The sequence below is a fragment of the Onychostoma macrolepis genome, chromosome 22, assembly GCF_012432095.1.
Source record: "Onychostoma macrolepis isolate SWU-2019 chromosome 22, ASM1243209v1, whole genome shotgun sequence".
NCBI classification, from domain to species: Eukaryota; Metazoa; Chordata; class Actinopteri; order Cypriniformes; family Cyprinidae; genus Onychostoma; species Onychostoma macrolepis.
In genome coordinates this window covers 32,754,321-32,781,953 of record NC_081176.1, presented here as the reverse complement: position 1 = coordinate 32,781,953, position 27,633 = coordinate 32,754,321, and the positions used below count along the sequence as shown (strand labels likewise).

At 36.3% G+C, this 27,633-nt stretch overlaps 1 protein-coding gene and 1 pseudogene across 9 annotated transcripts in view; one reads left to right on the top strand and one right to left on the bottom strand.

The window, feature by feature from the left end:
* LOC131529976 (NACHT, LRR and PYD domains-containing protein 3-like) overlaps positions 1-27,633 on the bottom strand; it is a 540,773-nt pseudogene that overhangs the window by 153,191 nt on the left and 359,949 nt on the right.
* Positions 1-27,633, top strand: part of LOC131529978 (NACHT, LRR and PYD domains-containing protein 12-like) — a 256,130-nt gene that overhangs the window by 55,970 nt on the left and 172,527 nt on the right. For all 9 annotated transcript variants that reach the window (XM_058760021.1, XM_058760026.1, XM_058760023.1 and 6 more), the window contains 2 exons: positions 1,886-2,059; positions 22,358-22,531. In XM_058760021.1, the coding sequence (XP_058616004.1) occupies positions 1,886-2,059; positions 22,358-22,531 (348 nt within the window). The remainder of the gene's footprint in view (positions 1-1,885; positions 2,060-22,357; positions 22,532-27,633) is intronic.

Genomic DNA, 27,633 nt, shown 5'->3' with positions numbered 1-27,633 from the left:
GTGACAACAGTCTGCTATGAATCTCACCACCCCGGTAACAGGGAGGGGACCAGAGCATATTACAGTGTCTGACATTGTACTTGCAAGTTCACACACCTCTTTAACATTATTTTTGGTGATCTCCGACTGGCGAAGTCGAACATCATTAGCGCCGACGTGGATAACAATCTTACTGAATTTATGGTTAGCATTAGTCAGCACTTTTAAATTTGCCAAGATGTCAGGCGCTCTGGCTCCTGGTAAACAATGGACTATGGTGGCTGGTGTCTCTATTTTCACGTTCCGTACAATAGAATCGCCAATAACTAGAGCACTTTCATCAGGTTTCTCAGTGGGTGCGTCACCGAGTGGGGAGAACCTGTTTGATGTTCTGATCGGAACGGAAGAGTGGTGTTTTGACCCGCGACTAGGCCGCCTCACTGTCACCCAGTTGCCCTGCTGCACGGGCTCAACCGAAACCGAACAATGCACAGGACTCCCTGAGCTAGTCGCATCCAAAGCAGTATCTACAGCCCTCACATTCTTACTGTCCTCAACTAAAGTTTGGATGCGTGTCTCTAGTACTAAAACCTTCTCTGTCAGCCTAACTATTTCCCTGCATTTATCACATGTGAATCCCTCGCTGCTGACAGAGACAGATAAGCTATACATGTGGCAAACAGTGCAAACAACAATAGCAGGAGAAGAAGCCATTACTCACCGTGATTGATGAATGATACCAACTTAACTTACCACTTACCACTGTTGTTTGATGAGCTTGTGAAAAACGGAGCGAGAAAAAAATAAATAAAAATAAAAATAATAGGCGCGAATAGAAATGCAAATGGAACCACGAGTGACAAGCTAACCATCTAACAAGCTGCACTCGCGGTTTTTAAAGGCGAATGATCAAATTAGTTTGAAAGATAACACCAGAAATATGGTGGGAATTAAGTTATATATGATCACTTTAGACAAAAGGGGTAGTAATAGTAAGCATGGCTCCTGTAATGAGTATTTAAAGAAGATAATGAAATATTCATAAGTTCAGTTATCACACTCCATATGTGTGTGTGTGTATGTGTGTGTGAGAGAGAGAGAGGGAGTGTGTGTGTGTGTGTGTGTGAGAGAGAGAGAGAGGGAGTGTGTGTGTGAGAGAGAGAGAGAGAGAGAGAGAGGGAGTGTGTGTGTGTGTGTGTGTGAGAGAGAGTGCGTGTATATGTGTGTGTGCGCGTTTTTGTGACAAATGAGGACATAAATTTGTATAATGACAAGGGTATGACAGGTATTACAAGGAGAAGGTGACTTTTCAGGACATTACCCCATGTCCCCACTTTTCAAAACCATTACGCCTATGGAGAGTCCCCGTAAACCACAAATACCAACGTGTGAGTGTGTGTATGTGTGTGTGTGTGTACTGGTTTTTGTGGTTTTACGGGGACAAAATTTGTATAATGACATGGGTATGACAGAGGTATTACAATTTGAAGGTGGTTTATGAGGACACTGCCTATGTCCCCGTAAATCAAAAGGCTTAAAAAACATACTAAATGGTGTTTTTTTGAAAATCTAAAAATGCACAAAGTTTCCTGTAAGGGGTAGGTTTAGGTGTAGGGTTGGTGTAGGACAATAGCACATACAGTTTGTACAGTATAAAAACCATTACGCCTATGGAGAGTCCACAAGGATAGCAAACCAGACATTTGTGTGTGTGTGTGTGTGTGTGTGTGTGTGTGAGTGAGTGAGAGAGAAAGTGACAGTTGAGATTCAAATTCATGAACATTCCGCCATTTTAAGTCTATGGGATTTTTTCTTGAGCCGGTCGATTTGACATCTCATTCATGGATCTGTGATAAACGGTGAATCAAATTAACTCATCTTTATTTTTTCTGTATTCTCTCTGCAGTCTTTCCAGATGTGGTATTACAGAGAAAGGCTTTGCTGCTCTGAGTTCAGCTCTGAGATCAAACCCCTCACACCTGACAGAACTGAATCTGAGCTTTAATAAACCAGGAGACTCAGGAGTGAAGCTGCTCTCTGCTCTACTGGAGAATCCACACTGTAAACTGAAGAAACTATGGTGAGTGTTATTATATTATTGAACACAAGAACCGTGTGAAAATACTGCCAAACAAAAACATTTCATGTTAAAGGGATAGTTCACCCAAAAAAGAAAACTCTGTCATCACTTTACTTATCTTCAAGTCATTTCAAAACAGTGTGACTTTCTTCTGTGGAACATAAGAGAAGATATTTTGAGAAATGTTTTTTTGTCCACACAATGGAAAGCAATGATACCCAAACTACTGTGTTTCACAGAAGAAAGAAGGTCACACAGGTTAGGAACGACATGCAGAGATGTACATAAGTGGTGTGCAGCGAAGCTAGTATTTGTTTCTGTAACAATCACAAAATTATTCGTGTCTGTATCTGTATTCGGATAAAACCAGAAGTAGGCGGAGCTTGAACCGGGAACGTGCTACAGTTATACTTGATAAGACCAGTATGTCTATGGTTTTACGCACTGAATTAATAAAGCATTAAAAAAATGTCTAAGGTTTTACAGCCTTTCTTTTTTTTCCATAGGTATCACTGAACAAATATGCTATGTTTGACTAAAATATATTTTTTAATGATTATAACGTTTATTTAAATATATTCTTACAGTCGGAGCTGATACCCTTGTATAGGCATTGCTTCGATATGCAGTGCGGTTATGCTTCAGGGAACACGAGTTCGAGTCCCATTTTGGGGACTTTTCATGATCCGATAAATAAATATTTAAGTATCTTCCAATTAAAACAGTAAGGGTTCCTATGCAGTGGTAACACTTTACAATAAGGTTCATTAGTTAACAACATTAGTAAACATGAACTAAGAATGAACAATACTTCTAAAGCATTTATTAATCTTAGTTAATGTTAATTTCAGCATTTACTAATGCATTATTAAAATCACAAGTTGTATTTGTTAACATTCATTAATGCACTGTGAACTAACATGAATAAACAATGAACAACTGTATTTTCATTAACTAACATTAACAGAGATTAATAAATAGTGTAATAAATGCATTGTTCATGTTAGTTAATACATTAACTAATGTTAACAAATGACACCTTATTGTAAAGTGTTACCTATGCAGTTTAGAAATATGGAAAATGATTTAGGTAATTTCCAGGAAATGCATGGAAAAACGCAAAAGCAACACTGAGAGCAATACTTCACACACTTGTTACTGCGTTGCAGTTTTAGAGGTTTATGTAAAACAACATGATTTCCTTCGGCTCACCGGTTCCTGCGCAGTTTAAACAAGTATTTCACTTAAGTAACTTGCAGGTCTGGAAAAGTATGAAAAAAAAGAGCACAGTAGCCTATGGAAAAATATTTGTGCTTCGACTATTTGCCCTATTAAGTGTTCTAAAGTATAAAATGAATTTCTAAAAAATAAATTGATCATAAAAGTAGAGAGCTTTTATGACAAACGTTTAGTAATCATCTGAACATGACTGAATTAATTCAAGGCGCACTTTTTCATTATGCGTAACTCTTTAAGCAGTCTTTTTTTTAAATAATGTTTTTACTAAACAAATGTGCATGTGCCACGCAAACCATCAAAATATAAAGAAGCAAACATGTAGGCCTAGTAGAAAATGTATCTGTATCTAAGCTGATTATTAGCCTACTCTTGACAGAGAGCTGGTTTGGTTTTTGAGAGATGTGCAACGCGGCTGTTTGATTGGTGATCGCGCTGTGCTTAGTCCATTCATTCGTGTATCATATTATAGCCTATAAGGTTTAAATCACTGCCTTTTAAATATACACAAATAATATAACGTGTATGATGTATTATTTTAGTTGATATTACTCTTGCCAAGCTCTGATTTCTGAGAGATGCACGGAGAGGCAACAGCAAGCGGTGTTTGATTTGTGCTCTTTTCATTCATAAAGTTTAAATTCATTCACTTCACACACTCATTATTGCGTAACTTTAGAGGTTTTTGTAAAATATTGCGCTGATCCCCTGCTCACCTGTTGTCTAGCAAACACCAGACTGTGCTGCAGCCTCAGTCGAATATTCGGGCAGAATTATTCGTTATCCGTTATTCGTTTTAAAAGCCATTATCCGTGCCTTTCCGAATAAGGTATTCAGCTTTGGGCACACCCCTAAAGTACATTAAATTAAAATAAAAATTAAACATACAGATCAATAATTACAAAAATGACAGATTAACAGGTCTTTCTCCAATCCATGATTTACATGTACTCCGTGGCACCAAGTCTTGTACAATTTAATCAGTCTGAAGAGTATTTAACTGTCCCAACACAGGAATAATCTCTGCTGTGTATGTTTTCAGCTTGACTCTAGTGATCTCCAGTGGCTCTGTTGAGAACGCAGCTTGTAATTGTTTCTCAGATATAATACTCACAGCTGCGCCGGTATCAATTTCCATCATAATTTCCTTTATAATATTTAAAAGGAATTAACCAAGCTCTTCTCCAGACAATATTCTCAATTTTAGAGTTCAGAAAAAACTCCCGTCTAGGAGACATTGTAAGAGTCATAATGTCTGTTGTAATTCAGTTTTTTGACCACTGGGTGGAGTGTGGGCCTTAATGAGTATATAGGTAGGCAAAGAGTAAGAAAGTCAGGTGTGTAATTAGAGGGAAGCACAACATTTTTTGACCGGGTCTGGAGGTGAATATGGAAAGGCATCGGATGGGATTTTACGTGCACTGTGCAGAGGAGCTGTGAGTTGAAATGACCTGTACGAGCTGTGTGATGAATAAATCTGGTAAAGCAGTATTTGGAGGATGACTTTTCTTGTTTGGATCTCACGCATCAGAAACCACCCTACAACACCTCAAGTGACAAAATGGCTATTTATGTCACTATATTTGTCAAAAAATGCTTCTTTGTGGATTATCACGCATTACATTGGAACTTTTAGAAATTTTAATGGACTAATCACTGGACTTCGCTATGGATTTGAGTCTAATTGGACGTTGCAGTGAATCGAGGAGCAGCTGCGATGAATCGAATGAATGAAGTCAATAAGTTATGTGTAGCGCTACTTAAGGAATGATTTTGTGTGCACACATTTAATAGCGTTATTCCGATGCATTGGTTGCTTGTGTTTTCACATTGCCAAAGGTGAATGAATTCTACAGTCTGCAAATATGAGTGTTGGGAATTATGGCGATGTTGTGGCTGCTGGTGAACAAATAGAGACTATTGAGCCATGTGAGAAAGTGGAAACGGAGCCTGTGAGGGAAAAGAGGCCTACTATGCTCACTCCTAAGGCATTATTGGAAAAGTTGGAAACTCTGCAAAAGACAAGAAAGAGTAAACTAAACAAGGCAAAGAACTTAATGGCAATCATAAAAGATTTTATGTTCAACCGAGAATATGAAAAGGAGGTGCAGTGTTCTTTTGAGAAATTCATCAAATTGAGAGATGAAGCTAGGGAAATGCACAATTCTGTGGCGGTTCTTTTGCCCAGCGAAGAAAAAGAAAAACAACAAACATGGTTCAGTGGAAAGATGTTGATTTGCAATGGGTTTATAGATGATGCTGAGAAATGGTTTAGTACTGAAAGTCAAGTTTCATGTTCTGGTGTTGATGAAAATGTACATAAAAATGACGTTAATCCAGAAGATAGCGTTTCAAACATCTCACGTGAATCAAGTAAACCAGCTAGCAAGAAAAGTTGGAGCAGTGTGCGTAGTGGGAGATCTTCTGCTTCTTCAGCACGAGTCATGGCAGAGGCAGACAAGGCTGCATTAATTGCACGTGCAACTGCTTTAAAAGAGAAATATTCTTTGGAGCTGCAACAGGAAAAGCTGAGACACAGACAAGAACAACTGGATATTGATGCAGAAATAGCAGCTGCTACTGCCAAAATTGCTGTTTTAAATAATTCTAACCATCAGTCTCTCCAAACTTGCACAGATGATATGAATGTATATTATGATAAAGGAACTGTGATGAGTGGCAAAGAAGTTACTCTCAACCCTCATGCGGAGGAATATATGCCAAAGAAAACTTCCCAGCAAGGAGGTTTAAGGAATGTGATTCGGCAAACTCACAGTGCACCACAAATTGACCATAATTCTGCGTCACCAGTTCAAACATCAAATGTAATGCAGAACATTGATGGAAGATCAACTTCAAACATTTGCAGTGTCATGCAAAAACAAAATGAGATTACTGCCCTCCTTGTAGAACAACAACAATCCAGCACACTGCCTCAAAGAGATATTCCTGTGTTTGATGGTAATCCTCTGCAATATAGAACTTTCATCAGAGCGTTTGTATGAAGGTAAATTTGGTGCAAAACAACTGAGCGTCTGTGACAGCGGAATTTGTAGTTGTAGAGAATAGTCACACATGTGTATCAGTAAATTTGAGGCCACAGACAAAAGTTGCAAACTTGTAGATTTTTTTCTCTCTCCCACAAACACAACACTACAGTTACACCTTCTCGAATCCTTCATTGCAGATACACAAATCCTATTCTACGAATCACAAATCAAGAAACTCGTACGCTCACATGTTTTGCTACTATTGCTGCAGTGAATATGGTGCGAAACACACTCGCACACCTGCATCAAAAATGTGAAGTCGCGGACAAATTTTGTACATCCGCGAATTAGTATTTGAATCCTTGCAGTGAGATTTGCACACTTGTAGAATGTTTTCTTACATATATATATTTTTTCTTGGATGCTTTTTCTATCACAGACACAAGTACATAAAGATAACGGCTTGAATCTGCTGCTACGAGTCTCAGATGCTGTTTTTTACCTGCAAATGACAAGTTTCACGCACTCTCCCTTTTGCACCACATATCTGTGTGACAAATGGTGCAAAAGTGAGTTGTGCATCTGTAGAGGCAGCGGCGGCCAATCTGCAGAGATCAGAGAATTTCGACGAATCAGAAGAGCTTTGGGCGCCTATCAGCGGGGAGAAAAAAACAAAAAAAACTTTCGCGAGCTTTGAGCATCTTCCGGAGCGGAGAGTGACACAATAAAGGTGTGTTTCTTTCTTGCTTTTTCTGAAATCACTCACCGTTATACTGGACAGTATATCTGTTTATAGTTTAAATATTAAATGAGTTTAGCTCCAACCCTGATAAAACTCACCTACCTGTAGCCTTCTAGTAGTCCTAATCAGTGTTGGGCAGTAATTAATTACTAATAACTTAGTTACTGTAATAATATTACTTTTTGCAGTAACTAGTAGTCTAACTAATTACTAATAAGATGTCAGTAATAATATTACAGGTACCATCCATAAAACAGCTTAGTTACTTAGTTAATTTTGATGCCTCAACCCCGCTGATTTACAATCCAACAATCAAATAATTCTCTAGATTTATTTTCATAATTTTCATGACTCGCACATGCATGTGATGTCCCCAGTGCAGCAGGCAAGCTTTGAATATGGAAAAGCTTACATTTAGCAGATAAAAATATTGCATTATATTGAAAAAAGATGATCTGAACACTGATGTGTAAGTTGTGGCTTTACTTTACTCCGGCATTACATCCCACCCACATCCCTCTGATCAACATGTGCTACATTATATTACTATTATTAAAAATCTTTTTGAAAAATTAAACAGTTTCTTACAAACTTATGTGTTTTGATAAAATACATGAAATGTATATGGGTAATGGAGAAATTACAATTCCAAAAGCACCTGGCAACAAATTGAGCTATTTTTAAAATTTATTTGGAAAGTTTTAGCAACTTTTGATAAATTATTTAAACGATAAGAAGGCACACATTTGTCATCTAAATTACTCAAGAGGGAACCAAAAATGCTTAGCAGTACACACATCACGTGAATTAAGTTAGCTGCTATTTTCAATTGTTCAATTTAATAATAATAATAATAATAATTTTTAATTTATGATACACCTTGTTAGTAGCTTGTACCTGTGATTGTTGATCAGTTAGTACACTGTAAGAAAAATATCTAGAAAATGGAAAAGCTTTCACTATCCGTTGTAACCCTGTAACCCAAACACACAAAATACAGTGTAATTGAAAAAGCAGGTAAAAAAAACCTTGTGAAAAATCGATATGGAAAATTCCTTCACATTAACAGAGTAGATCGTGCCCTATTTTACAGACTTTTCTTAAGAGTGTGGCAGACTAACTAACTGATAATACACTGCTTAAAACTATAATTGTTCAGAATGTGTAGTTTTACTAGTTTACTAGGTAATAATAATAATAAAAAACTTGCATTGTATTTATTAAAAAATGTGTAAGTGTTCAATAATTCAATGTTGTATTTAAAAATAGTTATATTTTAATATTATATTACATTATATTATTTTACAACCAAATCTAAATTAACATATATAAAATATATTTTATGTATTTTATTATTGCCCCCTGCTCTTTCGGGTGCCAACGGATATGCACCTAAACTACACTGTAAAGAGTTTGCTGTAAGTTTTACAGTAGCTGGATGTATCATTACTGTATTCTCATTTAAAATGTTATTCCTGTATTGTCAATATTAGTACTGTTCAGTTTATTTAAATGTTTTACCTGTATAAAACAATGTAATTGCAGTACAACACTATATACCATATTATTTTACAACCTCAACCCCATAAAGATCACAATAACTCATTAGCATTTGTCTTTGTAATATTCTTTTTAATTGCATGTTCTTTTTAAAAATACAAATGACAAATCTTCATCTTTAGCATGCACTAGCTGAAAAAGGGCATCACCACAGTCCCCATGGGGCAGCATGGCAAAACAGACTTCACAGAAATAAAAATACAGTAAAAATTTGTTTGTGTTGTTGTGTTAAATTTCAGTAATTTTGGCAAAGTTGACAAGCTCTCTGATGAGAAACACCATGAGGAGATTCAGGCTGATGCTTTGTCTTTGCACCCTCTTTCCAGAACTCCATCTGATCTGTGACTCTGAATGGTATGCCACCAGGTTTGATTCTCGGAATGAACCTGCAAGCACAAGAAAAAACAATATTTCAAACAAGTGTTTACAGAATTTGCCCTAACTGCCAGATTGTATGCTGTATGCACTTCGAGATTAATAAAAACACTATTTACTCTCTGAATGCACCTACAAGGAAGGTGCATAATTAGTTGATAATCCATCACAAATCATTACATTTATAATCCATTCCTTATACTGCATTCCTGTAGATCAAACAGTTGATCAAAGTCAAGTCAAGTCATCATTATTTTATATAGCGCTTTTTACAATGTAGATGCTGGAGAAGAGTCGGATCGTACAGATTACTCATCTGGTTCCTGAGGTCTTGTCCCAATGGCCGTCTAGGGGACAGGGTCTTCACTGGGGATCAGTCTCTGGGGCTCATCTAGGTGTCCTGGTCTCCGCTGACGTTCAGGGCTGTAGAGGTCATCTCTAGGTGCTGATCCACCATCTGATTTAGATACGGACTGGATCTGGTGACTGCAGTGACCATCTGATCTGGATACAGTCTGGATTTGGTGGATACGGTGATCTCGGAATAAGAAAGAAACAGACTAATATTAGCGTAGATGCCATTCTTCTTACGATGTAACAAGTACATCGGGTGTTATGGGAAGTGTTCTGGTTGACCTAATTAATGCAGCCTAACAATCCTTTAAGAGATTTGAATATTAAAAGTGTATTAGTGTGTTATGTGTACGCCAGGTTAAAGAGATGGGTCTTTAATCTAGATTTAAACTGAGTGTGTCTGCCTCCCGAACAGCGTTAGGTAGATTGTTCCAGAGTTTGGGCGCTAAATAGGAAAAAGATGATTTTGATATTCTAGGTATTATCAAGTTTTGAGAACGCAGTGGACGTGAAGTACTATAGTGTGATAAGAGCCCGCTCAAGTACTGAGGAGTTAAACCATTCAGGGCCTTATAAGTAATTAGCAAGATTTTAAAATCTATACAATGTTTAATAGGGAGCCAGTGCAGTGTTGACAGAACCAGGCTAATGTGGTCATACTTCGTGGTTCTAGTAAGAACTCTAGCTGCTGCATTTTGAACCAGCTGGAGTTTGTTTATTAAACGTGCAAGAACAACCACCCAATAAAGCATTACAATAATCTAGCCTCGAGGTCATGAACGCATGAATTAACGTTTCTGCATTCGACATTGTGAGCTTAGTGTTATATTGCTGAAATAATGGGGTTGATTATCAAGGGAATGTATAATGATTTAAAAAAAAAAAAAACTTTAACTAGTTTACTTCGGCTAACATACCAGCTGATGTTATCCCCGTTACGATAGCAATCACAAAAAAAGCCTCCAACTGGAATGTATTGCAGATGACATAATCCAGACCACAAACTAGAAAATAATAATAATAATAATAAAAAAGCAGTAATTGAAAATACTGTTTGGGTAACTTAACTCAATAACATGTGTACATAATCCAGCACAATTTGCTTTGGATTAAAGCATCTGGCAATGGAAATATAAAGTAAAATCAAATGTATTTTGGGTTACCTAATTTCAATAAAATTGACAGCTGGCCATATTGTGATTCTGCCCTTCATAGTCAGCATCCCTCTTTTTGCTTGGAGCAATCTCCTGTAACAGAGTCACAATCCTGTTAGTGTTATTTTAGTTTATGGTCAGAAAAAAAAGGGAAAAAAACTACCATACAATAACAGAACTTACAGGTCATAATAAAATAAACAACATTCATAATATTTCTTAGCCCAACTTCCCATATATTGCTAGTCCGTTCCTATACAACCCGTTCTGTGTGTTAGTGAGCAGCAGCCAGTGGCTAATTCGGCTAATATAGTAGTTGATGGCAGCTCACTCACCTGTTGTTACCACCTCTATGATTCAATCACAAGAAAAGACTCCAATACACCTCCGTTGCAAGTGACATACCAATAGATTAAAACCTGAAAATAAAATACAAAAGATGTACATAACAGTGATGTGTCTTAGCTCATTTTTCTTTACTATTTTCACGTTAGCTCGCTGTTATGTAACGTATGACATAACCTGCGATAAAAAGGCAGTGTAGAGTTATTATGCTTCCCTGATTAAAAATTTAGTTCGAATTTAACTAACTTACCAGCTGATGTAATCACTGTCGCGATGGCTCCAAAATACACCCTCGACGTTGCAGACGATAAGATCCACAAACTTGAACATAAAAAACCGAAGAACTATAAAGAATAACAAAAACCGGATACAGTGTAGCTCTTCTGATTGGCCGAAATTCTCTGATCTCTGCAGATTGGCCACCGCTGCCTCTACAGATGCACAAATCACTTTTGCACCATTTGTCACACAGATATGTGGTGTAAAAGGGAGAGTGCGCGAAACTTGTCATTTGCAAGTGAAAAACAGCATCTGAGACTCATAGCAGCAGATTCAAGCCGTTATCTTTATGTACTTGTGTCTGTGCTAGAAAAAGCATCCAAGAAAAAATATATATATGTAAGAAAACATTCTACAAGTGTGCAAATCTCATTGCAAGGATTCAAATACTAATTCGCGGATGTACAAAATTTGTCCGCGACTTCACATTTTTGATGCAGGTGTGCGAGTGTGTTTCGCACCATATTCACTGCAGCAATAGTAGCAAAACATGTGAGCGTACGAGTTTCTTGATTTGTGATTCGTAGAATAGGATTTGTGTATCTGCAATGAAGGATTCGAGAAGGTGTAACTGTTGTGTTGTGTTTGTGGGAGAGAGAAAAAAATCTACAAGTTTGCAACTTTTGTCTGTGGCCTCAAATTTACTGATACACATGTGTAACTCTTCTCTACAACTACAAATTCCGCTGTCACAGACGCTCAGTTGTTTTGCACCAAATTTACCTTCATAGTTTGAGCATGGAATAGAAGACCAAACCAAACATAATCGAGATTTCTTGTACTTTCCGGAACAATACACACGAGGTCAGCCTAGGGAACTTGTGCGCAGTTGTCACCATATGGATGCACAAAGAGGGTATTTGCAAGCCAAAGCATTGTTAAAAGAACATTTCGGCAATGAGTTAAAAATAGCTTCTGCATATGTAGAGAAGGTTCTTGGATGGCCTTCAGTAAAGTCAGAGGATGTAAATTCATTGCAGAGTTATGCTCTCTTTTTGCGTAGATGCTGTAATGTAATGGAAGAAATTGATTATATGGAGGAGCTGGAGATGCCAAGCAATTTGAAAACCATCATCATAAAGTTGCCTTATAAATTAAGGGAAAAGTGGAGAACTGTTGCATGCGAACTAATGGAAAGGCGTAATCATAGGGCACAGTTCAAAGATATCGTGACATTTATTGAACGTCAAGTCAAAATGTGTTACAGGAATAGCTTTAATAACTGAATTAAATTCCCTACACTGTGCGGGAAAACTGTAAGTCGACATGAATTGTTCGTAAGTTAAAAGATTCCCAGAATTGTCAAACATTTTTATAAGATGATTAATGTCTCTGTTGAAACAATTTGTTAAAAATAAAGATTTATTTGAAGCAGTTATATTTCCAAGAGGTGTGAGGAGATAAATTGTGACAGTAACAAATTTTCCAAGCAAGAAGGGCTTGCTGGTGAAATTTGGATAATTTGAGGGGAATTTTAGAAATATTATAATCACATGTTACCAGAAATTTCAAGCCACCAATTTGATTAAAGAGACTACACTGTAAAAACTAAAGGTTCCTGGAGGCACCTTTTGGGGTTCTTCACTTTGCCGCGCCGGCGGAACCCTCTGTAGAGCCTCTAGGCACCGTTTTAAAAGAGGTGGTTCTCTGAGGATCTTTAATGCTTCCTGGAGGAACCCTTTTATTAAGAATGGTCAGGAACCACCTTCGAGGCACCATTTCCTAATTTCAGTTCTTTAATATTTGCACCCCCCACCCCTCCCACTAGTTTATTGTTCTTGCTATTGACACTTTTAATAATTTTAATAAACAAACTGAAAAACTAAAACAAATACATATCAAACATTGTTTATTGATAAACAACAGCAATATCCGTATTTCAAATAATCACCTTAAATAGTCAATACTGCACATCACAATCCAATTCATGGAAACACAATAGTGTTAATATTGTTATAAACAAAACATAAAACATTTACACCTTGACAAAACTGTAAAGAAATAAATGTGACTCAAATATCTCGGAACTTTAAAACACATTTCATGTACCTCAAAAATAGTACAATTTAAGTTAATGAGTTAAATTACAAATTTAATTAAAATTTGATGTACAGTGCATTCAATAGTAACAATTAGTTTCCTGTTCTAAATGGAGGTCACTGATTGGTAGCATTCACACAGGACATTTTAAGAAATTGATAAGCCTCAAGATAGCTGTATGTAGCTTAATAAACCTTCACATTTCCGGGTTTCTCAGCAGCGGAAGTCGTCATAGTTGGGTAAACTTCGAGAGCAGTGAATGGGAGAGTACTACAAATATATTTTTTGCATTCCCATTTGCTCAAATAGCAAAAGAAAAACTCTGCGATAGCATTTTCACGACTTTCAATCAAAGGAAAAAAATTGTCAGAGACTGATAACAGCAGTCAGAAGAGAGAAGGATGTCAAATTTACCGTCCCTCCCACAGACACTGCGTTAGAAACACCCTTGCGTTTGCGTTAACTAGTTTTTTTTTTGTAATTTGATACAAATGTGATATAATACAAAGTATAGTGTTATAAATGTACATATTTTAAAAAAAAAATCTAAATATATATATATATATATATATATATATAAATAAATCGAGGATTTACGATGCTGATGACCGCTGAAATGCATCATCAGTCTTGTGAAAAGGGTCCATGATCTCCTCCAACAGACACTGTAGAAAAATAGTGCACTTTAGTGTACTTTTAATTGCTTTTCTGTATAATGTTGAATAGGCACTCATAGTAAGGTAAACTCATGTTGGCAGGTTCGTCAGCAAGTAGCTCCTCACCATCAGGAGAATCTGCGGTGCTGCTCTCACCAAATGGGTCTCCTGTTATTACCACAGTTGTTGTGAGATTCTGTGTAGGCTGTTCATTGAAAAAAAAGAGGGAATTACATACAATTAAATAACAAAATATGTACATTTATTCACTTGGCATGTATTCATTTAAAAATGAGGAACACCACAAGCAATTACACACAGACTCATGGGGACTCGTGTCATGGTGGGGACCTAATTGGAGGGTAAACAAGTTAATAAATCACACAGAATGAAGTTTTTTGAAAATCTAAACATGCAGAAAGTTTCCTGTAAGGGGTAGGTTTAGGTGTAGGGCAATAGAATATACGGTCTGTACAGTAGAAAAAAACATTACGCCTGTGTGTGTGTGTGTGTGTGTGTGTGTTCGCACGCGTTTTTGTGACAAATGAGGACATAAATTTGTATAATGACATGAGTATTACAAGGAGAAGGTGACTCATGAGCAATGTTCCCTCTGCGCACATGCAAAAATGAATTGGGAAAGTCATCCAAGTACTCCAGAGTGCAATCTGGACGATTGGGGCGGGGCGACACATTGGGGCATTTACAGTATTTTAGAGATGGACAAACACAAACATAAGCGGCTGATTTTACGTTTTAAAGCACAACCGTTTTTTTGTTGTTGTTTAAAGAGATGAGTTATCGTTGCTCAATGCGTCACAATCTTGTAGGTTATAAAGTGCTAATAAAATGTTTTCATGGCAAGCTCAATGTTTCCTTCTTTATATCTTAATAAAATATTTGAGCCTATATTGATTCTCTTACAGTTTTTAAAGGTTCCTATCTTACAGTAAATAAGTGTACATGACATCAGATATTAAAAATCCAATTATTTATTTATCCTCACCCTCATTGTGTGTGCGTTATAATCTGTGTACGGGATGAATTTAGATTCAGTTATTAACACCTGTATAACTATCGAATATTAAATCACTCAGAGCTGTAAATCTATGCAATAGGTATGTGAGCACTTTTAATGAGTAAAAGAGACCTTCTCTGAGATTAATATTTTTTTTCTTTATTAAAGACTATAATAACTACTAAAAATCTAAAATCAGTAGGCCTAATATAGTACAGTGATTCCTGGTTCTTTTTAAAGGATAAAACCTTAAAACCAGTGATTTAATTTGTGCATATAGACTATATATAAAAGTATAAATAAAAATGTTGCAGAGAAAATTAACATTTATTGCTTAAATACGCACTAAAGCACATTAATAATAATATTTGCTGTAGGTCAAATTTAATAACAGCTGATTTAGTAAACAAAAACATTTAAAATAAGCCTATAGGCTATGAAAAAAAAAAAGGAATATATATTGTTTCAGCAAGGTTTTTTTCCCCCATTATCCACACATAATGAACTATTTGGTATTATTGTCTTATTTATCACCGCAGTTGTTCTTTCAAATAAAACCATTTGTGGGTTTGTCCTATGTCTTACTGAACTACAGTGAATTATCATCATATCCTAAAAACAGCTAAATCTCAAACAGTGGATCATTTTTATCACCATCGCCCAGCTAAAACTGCTCAATGTTAAAGTATGTCTGCTTCGTATACTGTGAAAAGTGCAATAATATCTGACTTCATTTAACGTGCAACCCACCTGTTGAGCTTGAGGTCCACTATTTATGTTCATCACACAGAAACATAATTAATATTTCTCATAGGTGAGGCTATTTATAGCATAGGTAGGACTATATCATGGCCACGGATTAAGAATTTGTTCCCCAGTCTGAATTCGTGAGCCGCTATTACACAGCTCTGTTCTGCCCGAAGTACTCGGAGATGCCGCCACCGAGCGTTTGATAGGAACTTAATCTAACTAATTCCTCATGAGTTAAAAAATAAAAAAAAAACACATTTGCTAATTGATTCTAACTAAAATCGCTGTTGTTAGCACTTAATATTTCTGTAGTGCAGCCAAACAGCGAAGATCATTCATTAAAACGTATATAAAAGAAGCTCATGCGCAAACGTCTACACCAATAAGCTCTACTGTATTATAAACCAATGAAATTGAGGATGGGCAGAGCGACACGTGTCACCCCGCCTTAATGTGTCGCCCCGCCCCATCGTCCAGGGTGCATTCTGGGGCTGCCAAGTCATTTGATTGAATTCTAGAAAAAGTGAAAGAATTGCAATGCTCAGGCAGACCACTATAGAGCTGCTGCCGCTATAGAGTTAGAAGCGGTGAATGCGGTTTACAGGTTTCATAGAAAGAGAATGAGTCACTGTAGAAACCGAATACTTCAATGTTTGCTGAATAAACAGCTCAAATCGAGAGCCAGCGCCACGTCCTCATGTATTAAAGAAGAGTGGCTTGATTAAGTGCTGGAAATAGAGGAGGATGAGCACAGAACGATAACAAAACTCAGAGACATTTACAGTCACACACAGCTGTATTGTGCAAACTGTTCATAGCGATGTTTAGATAACTAGATAAGAATTCACATGATCACGTTTTTTGAAAATATTTAACTTACAGATCTCAGTTTAATTTTGCTTCAGTATTTTATTCTATTCTTTTTCTCTATTCTTCAGTATTCTATTCTATTCTATTCTATTCTATTCTATCAGTTTAAATGCTTTAGTCTGTTTTGATATTATATTATGTTTGGCCTATATTATAAACCTAATAAATAATTGACCTTGTTTTTTAATGGAGTCTGTTGCTCATCAAGGCTGTATTTATTTAAAAAAATACAGAAACAAAAACAGTGATATTGTGAAATATTATTGCAATATCTAATACTAGTTTCCTATTTTAATACCTATATTTTATAATATAATTTATTCCTGTGATCAAAGCTGAATTTTCAGAATCATTACTGCAGTCTTCAGTATCACATGATCCTTCAGAAATCACTCTAATATGCTGATTTATTATCAGTGTCGCTGATCTAATGTGCTGATTTATTATCAGTGTCTCCGATCTAATATGTTGATTTATTATCAGTGTCTCTGATCTAATGTGTTGATTTATTATCAGTGTCTCTGATCTAATGTGTTGATTTATTATCAGTGTCGCTGATCTAATATGCTGATTTACAGTGAAACTGTTGTGCTGCTTAATATTTTTTGGAACCTGTTACTTTTTTCTTTGATTCTTTGATTAATAAAAAGTAAAAAAGAACAGCATTTATTCCAAATAGAAATCTTTTCTAACAATATAAGTATTTACTATCAGTATTTTATCCATTTAACACATCCTTGCTGAATAAAGTCTCTTTAACTTTCTTTAAACTTTTTTAAAGTTTCTTTAAAAATTTTTTTTTTTTTTTTTTTTTTTTTTTTTACTGACCCCAAATTCATGAATAGTATTGTAACACAAATCTCTATTTTGAATAAACACTGTTTCTTTTTAACTTTTTATTTATCAAAAATATCACAGGTCCCAAAAAAATATTAAGCAACACAACTGTTTCCAACATTGATTAAAAATATTATATATCTCTTTAACTTTCTTTAAACTTTCTTAAAGTGTGTGTGTGTGTGTGTGTGTGTGTGTGTGTTTGAATAATCCCATAGTATTTGACGTAGCAAAGAAAGGATTTTTGGTAACACTTTCTATGAAGTCCATCTTTATAATACATTATAAAGGTATTTTTAAGGTATTATAATGAATGCATAATGCATTATAAATAACTTTATAATATGTTGTATCATCTCATGAATATTCATAAGAACAGTTTTAATGTATTATAATAGTTACTTATTTGTGGTTATAGCTTTTAAGAGTATGATGATTTATAACTCAATGAACATGATCCATCCGCTTAAATTACAATGGATTATATTTCTCATAGTTATAATGTATTATAAGCAAGGCTCGAAATTGCAACTATTTTGGTCGCATATGCTCCCATAATTTAATCTGTGCGACCTCAAAATATATTTGGGAGCATTTGTGCGAGTGCATATAATTGTTGTAGTGCGACCTGTTTTAATTTCTCTAAAAACGTTCACAGTTATGTGCCTTCTGTGTGCTGATATGGTGACCGGTCTGCCGTTCTATCAAAGGTTACATAACTTCATCTTTATGTTCTTAAATTTAATGCAGATTTTAGATTGGTTAATATATTAGCTGTCAATCACTCAGTCACTGCTTTCTGCTGTCAGGTGACAGGGAGCTATAACTACCGGAGAAATGCAAAGGACTGAAGAAGAGAGAAAATGAAAGGAAACACTGACAGATTAATTTTGTAAACCACCTAAAGTTACAAATAATGTTGCTGGTGATAGCGATCATGTGGTGAATGTTGACCCAGCAGCCAAAAAGAAGGCGTACAGTTTTCGGAGAGAATGGTTGAAAGACTTCGAGTGGCTCCGCTGTGAAAACGCTCTGTGCTCTATGCACTGCTTCACTTTAAAGCCTGTGGGACGGAGTTTGCAGGAACACTAACAGCATTCGCCACCGAATCTACACATTTTAAGCTCGAGAGCTTGGTTAAATACAGAGAGTGTGCCAAACACAAGAAATGCAGTGTGTGGTAAAATGTTCAGGATCATCAGGTTAAGTCGTTAAGGCCTTTAATTTGTCAGGATGCTCACGTAAGGGGCTGCGATAATATCGTAATTGTTGTTTTAACGATGTGCGATTTGACATTATCGAGTATATTGCAAAAACCAAACCAAACACCTACAGAGAGTGCACGCATAGATGACGCAATGAAGTCCAGTAGGTTGGACTAGTGCGCGTGCGCTTTCACTGCATGATTCAGTCTATTAAAATACATAACAAAATTCAAGATATGGGGGCTTTACATCATTTCATATAGTTAATATCACACGAACAGTGCCGTTTTTTCCTCCAAAAGTCAACATGATTACAAATGTGATATTGATTTTATACAACAGTTCAATATAACAAGAATATTAAGAGACTTACGTTTTAGACACCATATTTCCTGTTTTTGCTCCATTTCGAGAACAAAAATAATTCCAAACACAGCCACAGCACTGTTTCGCGTCTTTGAGCAACATGACGGTGTTTTGTTCCTCAATTAATCAATCGTTTAAATGATTCGGTTCAGTCGCAGTGACTGCCTTACTAACAGTGACTTGCTGCCACCTACTGGCGATTGTAATTTCACATTTAATGTATCTTAATTTTTTAAAAATAATTTCAAATATCAGTATTCAACGTTTTATGTTTACAGTATTAAACCATTATATATGCATGTGTAACTGCAGGTTAAATGCATTCATGTCCTGCATTAAGCAGGGTGTAAGTGCATCTAAATGCCACTTCAGAAATTCAAAATTCAAATTCAAAGATGAATTTTGTTGATACTGATTTCATTTGCTTGATAACACCCCAAATGTCTTCTTATTCTAATTGACTGATTAAATGTAAGAATTTGACTCAAATGATGATGCGCACTTTTAGTAAAGAAGGCTTAATTGTGAAAATGACCATAAAAGGTAAAAATCAATTTAAACTTATTGGAAAAGATTAATTTCTATCACTGCTGTGAACTGACCACCACACAGAATATGAAGAATATCAAAATCAGCTGTCCACGGTAGTCCTTAAGACTACCAGCACAATAACACAAGCAAAATATCGTCAGATATCAGATTAACTTCGGTGGTTTACAAAAGAAATCTGTCAGTGTTTCTTATCATTTTATCTCTTCTTCAGCCCTTTGCATTTCCCGCGGTAGTTATAGCTCCCTGTCACCTGACAGCGGAAAGCAGTGACTGAGTGATTGACAGCTAATATATTAACCAATATGCATTAAAGTTAAGAATGTTAAGATGTAATCTGTTAATATATCATTTGTAGTTATGGTGATCATTAATTTTTGGTGGGTGCTCCAAAATTTTTGCTGGTGCTCCTAACTTTTTAAAGTTGGAAGCACCAGTGCTACCAAGGAAAAAAAAACAATTATTTCGAGCCCTGATAAGACTCATATCTTGACACGTTACTTATGTTACTTTACTTAAAGCAGACAAAGACCACTTATAAGTAATAATAATAACAATAATATATATTTCTTTTCTCAAACAGCCATAAGATCAGATATCAGATCAGATGAATGTGTAATATGACACGTTTGCTTTGAACATTTTTTTTTATATATATAATATCAGTTTGATTATTTTGATGGCACCCTTTAGACAGCTGTTGATAAGTAAGTCTGCAACTACATGTCAACTAGCCGTCATGAGAGTATTAGTAGTGTGTCTGCTGAATATACTGTATGCTAACACTTTATTTTGATGGTTCCTCAACAGACAAACTGAGTATAGGATACTTTGCAAGTATGTGAACAGTCTACCTACCCGACCTAAGTCTACTAATCAATTAGTGTTATATATATAAACATTGCAGATGTAGTAAGGTACTGTGCAGATCTTAAATAAACAATGTCAAGCTATGATATAGCGGCTAGCCCATTATAAATGAAGTAGATTTAATATAGTGTTCATTGTGTGTTATAAATAATCATACTCTTAAAAGTTATAACCACAAATTCGTAAGTACTATAGTGTATTATAATTGTCAGTTTATTAATTAGCTAATATATTGCAGTGTAAATTTACTCGTCATATTTTAGTCAAAATATTATGACTGTAGTGGTAAAAACAAGCTTCAACTTTCCAATTTTGTCCCTTGTTTCTTGGCCACTCTGGGAGGTGTTGATGCAATAATCCGACGCGTACAAAGTAGCATAAATAGATCCAGAAAGACTTGTTGAAACAATAACTGAAGTTTATTAAACCAAAATTAGCTTGAATTGCAACATAAAACAAACAAATATCTTAAAGGCTAATTGCAGGCTTGTTGCACCGTGCCATCTTAGCTCCGTGAGCACGATCGAAAGACTGTATGCTCTCGCACCAGCACCCCTCTCCTGTCAGGGGTGGCATATCCTTTTAAACATTTTCCCTTCACACCCACAGAGGACACTCACTCAGAGAAATAAACAACATTAACAATAAAGCAGCAAACTAGTATTTAAATGAAGATATAGAAAAATGAAATAAGATAGTAAGCATGGCTCCTACAATGACTAAGATTATGAAATATTCATGGATTTGGAGGTGCTAAAATGTTATAACATACGGGTTTTTTCTTTCTTTTTGCACAAAACAAGAATAAAAAACAGTAATTTATAGCATTTAAGACATTTCACAAAATCACAGCAAAAGTTACTGCACACGTCACGTATCTTCTCACGCAGCTTCACACACGAGAAGAGGGCAACGAAAGTGTTGTGCTTCTTATCTCACACCATCACGCCATGTGTGTGTGAGAGAGAGAGAGTGTGTGTGTGTGTATGTGTGTGCGCGCGTTTTTGTGACAAATGAGGACATGAATTTGTATAAAGACAAGGGTATGACAGGTATTACAAGGAGAAGGTGACTTTTCAGGACGTTACCCCATGTCCCCACTTTTCAAAATATTATGAATGAATGAATGAGGCATTTCTATAGCGCTTTATTGTGTATTGCAATACACCCAAAGCGCTTTACAATCAAGTGGGGGGTCTCTCTTCAACCACCACCAGCGTGCAGCATCCACTTGGATGATGCGACGGCAGCCACAGGATAACAGCGCCAGTGCGCTCACCACACACCAGCTACAGGTGGAGAGGAGAGAGAGATAGAGCCAATCAAGTGGATGAGGATTATTAGGAGGCCATGATAGACAGGGGCCAGAAGAGGGAATCTGGCCATGACACCGGGGTTACACCCCTACTCTTTACAATGAGTGTCATGGGATTTTTAATGACCACAGAGAGTCAGGACCTCGGTTTAACGTCTCATCCGAAAGACGGTGCTTTTTTACAGTATAGTGTCCCCGTCACTGTACTGGGGCGTTAGGACCCACACAGACCACAGGGTGAGCACCCCATGCTGGCCTCATTAACACCTCTACCAGCAGCAACCTAGTTTTCCCAGGAGGTCTCCCATCCAGGTACTGACCAGGCTCAGCCCTGCTTAGCTTCAGTGGGCAACCAGTCTTGGGCTACAGGGTGATATGGCTGTGGATATTATAGTGTATTGAAAATCTGAAATAGCACAAAGTTTCCTGGAAGGGGTAGGTTTAGGTGTAGGGCAATAGCACATACAGTTTGTACAGTATAAAAACCATTACGCCTATGGAGAGTCCCCGTAAACCACAAATACCAACATGTGTGTGTGAGTGAGTGTGTGAGAGAGAAAGTGACAGTTGAGATTCAAATTCATGAACATTTCCGCCATTTTAAGTCTATGGGATTTTTTTGCCTGCTTTTTCGTCCGCTGTGCAAACATCGTAGGTCTGATCGCTTAGAAAAGATAGAGCACTCTTCTCCTCAATAAGCCGGTTAATATGACACCTCATTCATGGGTCTGTGATAAACGGTGAATGAACTTAACTCATCTTTAATTTTTCTGTGTTTTCTCTGCAGTCTTTCCGGCTGTTATATTACACAGAAAGGCTTTGCTGCTCTGAGTTCAGCTCTGAGATCAAACCCCTCACACCTAACAGAACTGAATCTGAGTGATAATACACCAGGAGACTCAGGAGTGAAGCTGCTTTCTGCTCTACTGGAGGATCCACACTGTAAACTGAAGAAACTACGGTGAGTGTTATTATATTACTGAACACAAGACCCAAGTCACTCTTTGTCTAATTGTTTATGAGCTACTGGCCAGGAGTCACTTTAGAAGCAGCAGAACAACACTATGAACAAAAAATTACGCACATATTTTTATGTTAAGAAATGTATTAAATTACTAAAGTTACGTGTTACCTTTGTGATTGATTCAATTCATAGCTCTACTAATCATCCGTCCCTCTGTTACTGAGCAGACAGATCTTTATTAATCACTTCCCAAGTCTAGAGAACTAAATCATAATGCAGACTAGTCTTAGCATAAATCTGTTGCATTTCCCTCTTGTTACGGTTTGCAGCAGGAGTTGCAGGAATGTGTTGTAGATGTAAAGGAACAAAAAATACTATGTTATATTAAACACAGGCTATCATTAAGACATGAATCGACAACTGAATTAAATAAAGAAATGTCAGAATTAATACAATGTGATTGAGATTTGTGTGAGTATTCATTAGAGATGCACACATTATTTGACTGATAAACCATTAAATATATTAGACATCACTTTATAAAGGAAAACACACTTTTCAAATCAGACATATTTTTATTGTAGAGATGGAGATGAATAGTGTCACATTATTTCAATAAAAACCTTTCTAGCCTTCTTTGGAGTATCCCTTAGACCTGATCTGACAGCCCGAGACAGTAAAGTTGTTGCTTTTACTACAATCTTGGCCAGATGAGCTATCCTTCTTAAGTGGAAACACACTTCGCCCCCGACACATGACAGCCCAGCTAACACAGTTACGTCGTGGCAGCGTAACTGGACCGGACCATATTGGTCGCAGCGACGTATCAAATAACGTTCCTGCGACATAACTTTGTGATTCCCATATTCGTAGTGGCGACGATATTTGTTACGTCGCTGGTACGTGTTCAGAGTGTCCTAACGACCAAAATACCACATTCATTTATTTTTAATATGTACACCTCACCTTTAGTCCGGGTCCTGTGGATGTGCTCCGACCATTACCTTGAAATACATATTGAACTAATAAACTCATCTTTGGTTCAAAAAAGAAACCTTATAAAATCTAACAGTAATTATAGGGGATTTATAGTAAATACATGCATTACATACATGCAGTGCAAACCAATTCAAAAACATTAAATTCTAATAGAAACTAGACAAAAACACAATGCATTCATTCATGAATCAACATTTATTCAGTGCTACTTTCTACAAATACTAAACCAAAACATTTTGAACATTGCACCTGTTCTTTAACCATGCAAAGTGTTACCAATCATGAGCACAAAAAACTGACCACATTGTAGCAAATTAGCTGGGTATGTGTATTGGGTGAGGGGTCTGTGACCATTTGTTAATATAATAACTAATTGATTTGTTAAATCAAATGCAAAATTGTTTGTCTGATTGGTCCAAATGCTACAACATCAATTCATAGATTGCACAATATAATCAACTGAGAAAGTTTGTGTCTCATTAAGGGTGGGCATAGTTAAATAATGATGTTATCAGTGAAAATTATCAATAATTATCAGTACTCTTATTGATACAACTCTCCATAATTTGGTGCAAAAAAATAAAGACATGATAAAAATATATGAAACAATTCAGTAGATACTTCATTATTACATTTTTGCAGAAAAAACTTAAATTGTTTCCTATATGTATCCTATATGAGGTACCTGCTACAAATATCTGGTGCTGATGTGCTTTACTACTGCTTCACTATCAGAAGATAAACCTAAACAATATTACAATCACCAAAGAACCACAGTTCTTGAGCTTCTCAGAAGATAAAAGAAATAAAGAAAATAACAACATTCATAAAGAGTAAAGATATGTAAAATGAACAATATAGAGATTTCTAGCATCTCTCCTGTATAATTTGGGCCACCCCAAAAAACATGGGAAGGACCGGAGGGTGACACTTCACTCTTCATCTTTTCATGGAGGGTCGATGCAGTGTTTTGCTGTAGAACAAGGCTCCTCCTCAGCACTTGGTCTTATTCAGCAAAGAGTTCCTTTAGTGCAGAGTCAGATATTCCTTGCAAACGGGAATCTTTTAATAGAATTTACCATATTATTGTAGTCAGGTTTATTGTTTTTATTATAACACATGGCAAAGGTATGAGAAAATTATGTTAAAGGTGTTCTTCCTCCTCTTCACCATCCTGAGCCTGCGCTGTCATATCCTTCTCTGGCAGCTGAAAGGGAGGATATCATCGTGTTAATGTTGATAATGTAATTAATTTTTCAGTAGCCTTTACTCCAGTCTTCAGTGTCACATGATCATTCTCATATACTGATTTGCTGCTTAAGAAACATTTCTGATTATTATCAATCAGTGCATTTCCATGCACCTTATCGCATTATTGCCTCTCTGACCAAAGTGTGCATGTGCTCCTGACGTACATGAATGACGTGACATGCGCCTGCAGGGGTGAGTTTCCCAAAAGCATCGATAGCTAACTATGGTCGTTAGTTCCACTGAACTCTATTGGTAACGATGGAACTTGTGACCATAGATGCTTTTGGGAAACACACCCCAGATTAGAAACGATGGGGGAGAAAGCTCTGCATTTCTGGAGAGCCGAATCGCTAAACTCCGTCAGCACACCAGTCTCTGCTCCTTACCCTCATCCAGCGCAGGCAAACCCAGCTGAAGTGATATTGCCATAACTTTGCTATGTTGCCAAAAAAGCATGGAATACAACAAAAGCATTTATGTTGCATTAGACATAAATTAAACAGCGGCCAGTAACACACCTACTCTTTCTGAGTCCATCATTTGTGCTGAGCAGTGGGGTAATGTTATGTGAATAATGGCAGTAAAAAAATAACCACAACGCAAATAATACGAATAATGGAAATTGCATATGAACGGGAGTGAAGAGCTTTGCTCTTGACATGTAAACATCACAATGCGATTAAGTCCTTACTCTGATGATTGGAAATAATCACATTATTTGTGCACATGTAAACATAGTCTGTGTTGGAAACAGTTGTGCTACTTAATATTTATGTGTAAATCGTGATATTTTTCTTCATGATTATTTTATGAATACAAGTTCTAAACATTCAAAAAAAAAAAAAAAGAAAGTAAAAAAAAAAAAAATCTAAAATTTACTTATGTAATACTTTTGTAACATAATAAAAGTATTTTCTATCACTTTAATTCAATTCTGTGCATCCTTGCTATTAATGTCTTCCCAAAGAAAAAACAAATCTTAGTAACTCCAACCTTTTGAACCGTCGTGTAGACCAGTGTTTCCCAACCAGTGTGCCGTGCCAAGGAAGATTATCAAAAACTTCCTTCTCTCTTATATTTCCTTGTTATTATTTTAAATCAGTGCAATTGGTCATCGTTATCATTAACAACAAGAGAAACTGAGTGCCCATATAGCTACAATAAACTTTATAACCTGCAAACTGATGAAAACGTGATGCCATTAATTTACTGTCTAATGATGGAGAAAACACAGATCTCTGTCAATCGCTCGTCAAAAACCTTGTTAACTCCATTTGAGTATGATTGTCAGAAATTAAGTGCAAGTGTCTGATCATATATGAAGCAAAAATACCAACTCTAATGACACAATGTTTAATTATTGAGAAAAAAAAAAAAATTCTCCACTTTTCAATTTTTAATTTTTTTTAATTTTTTTTATAATACTTGGTGGTGTGCCATGGGATTTTTTACAGGTCAAAACTGTGCAGCGGCAGAAATAAGGTTGGGAAACACTGGTGTAGACAAAAATATTGGGCAGCACAACTGTTTTCAACATTGAAAATAATCATAAATGTTTCTTGGGCAGCAAATCAGCATATTAGAATGATTTCTGAAGGATCGTGTGACACTGAAGACTGGAGTAATGATGCTGGAAATCCAGCTTTGATCACAGGAATAAATTATATTTTAAATAGATTTCAATCTTTTGACCAGCTGTGTACATTGCTACATTTAAATGAAAACACAACTTGTAATAAACAATACACACATTCTCAAAGAACTTACATTCTGATGATTACTTCCTCCCCTCGCTGCGGTCTTCTTCAGTCGTTCCCAGACTTCCTTATTTTTCATCTTTCCCTTGAATCTACACAAAAATAAACAAATAATTAAATAATTTTATAGACAATTTGGATAAGTCACCCGAGACTTTTTTTGATGGTGGCCACAAACTATGAATCTTCCTTTTGAAATCTTAAGTGGTTCTCCAGCTTCTCAAGGAAAGGCAGATTCTGGGGCCGTTTTCACAGAGAATTTTATCTTACTACTAGGTGTCCCAGCTAGAGGAAATTTAGCTTAAAACCTATTAACAAACTCTTAAGGGTCTACAGTAACTAAAAAGAGGGTTGAGTCATTGCATTGACTTTTTTCTTTGTTAAATTTCCACACTGAGCATACATTGGAGCTCTTAATATTGAACTCTCAAAGTGCACCAGATAGACGAATTTAACTTTAAAATGTACATAATTTCTTAAACGAGACCATGCCCTCAGATCCCCCAGACAGAACAAGCAAAGTGATGTGGTTGTGTATGGTTTAGGAATAGGGGAGAGTCTTTACATTGGTCAAAGTTAGGCCAACTCCAATATTTTTTAAACATTTAAAAATGACTAGGAGCTCGGGAGGTGCTCATAAAGGCAGTGGTTTACAATTGTGGTCCTGGGGACCAATAGCACTGCACACTTTGTATGTCTCTCTTGTTAAACACACTTGATTCAGATAATCAGCTCCTTAGGAAAGAGCTCCATGAACTAAACTAAGCTTGTGTCAGTAAAGAGAGATGTATAAAATGTGCAGTGCTGTGTGTCCCTGGGTCCAGAATTGAAAACCACTATCATAAGGTACTCTGCTCAGCTCATAATTTTTCTCATAACAAGACCATATGAACATCAACAATTTCAACAAAATTCCTCCTGACTGGGGAAAAACTAAATCTCTCACAGGCTCTGGAATTAGACTATTAATTGATATCTATCTAGCTATGAGTAACTGAATTGTGAAATCCAACTAGAGATGCATCTATCCGATACTCAGGATCGGTATCGGCTCCGATACTGGCATTTTCTGCCGAATCGGGTATCGGTCAG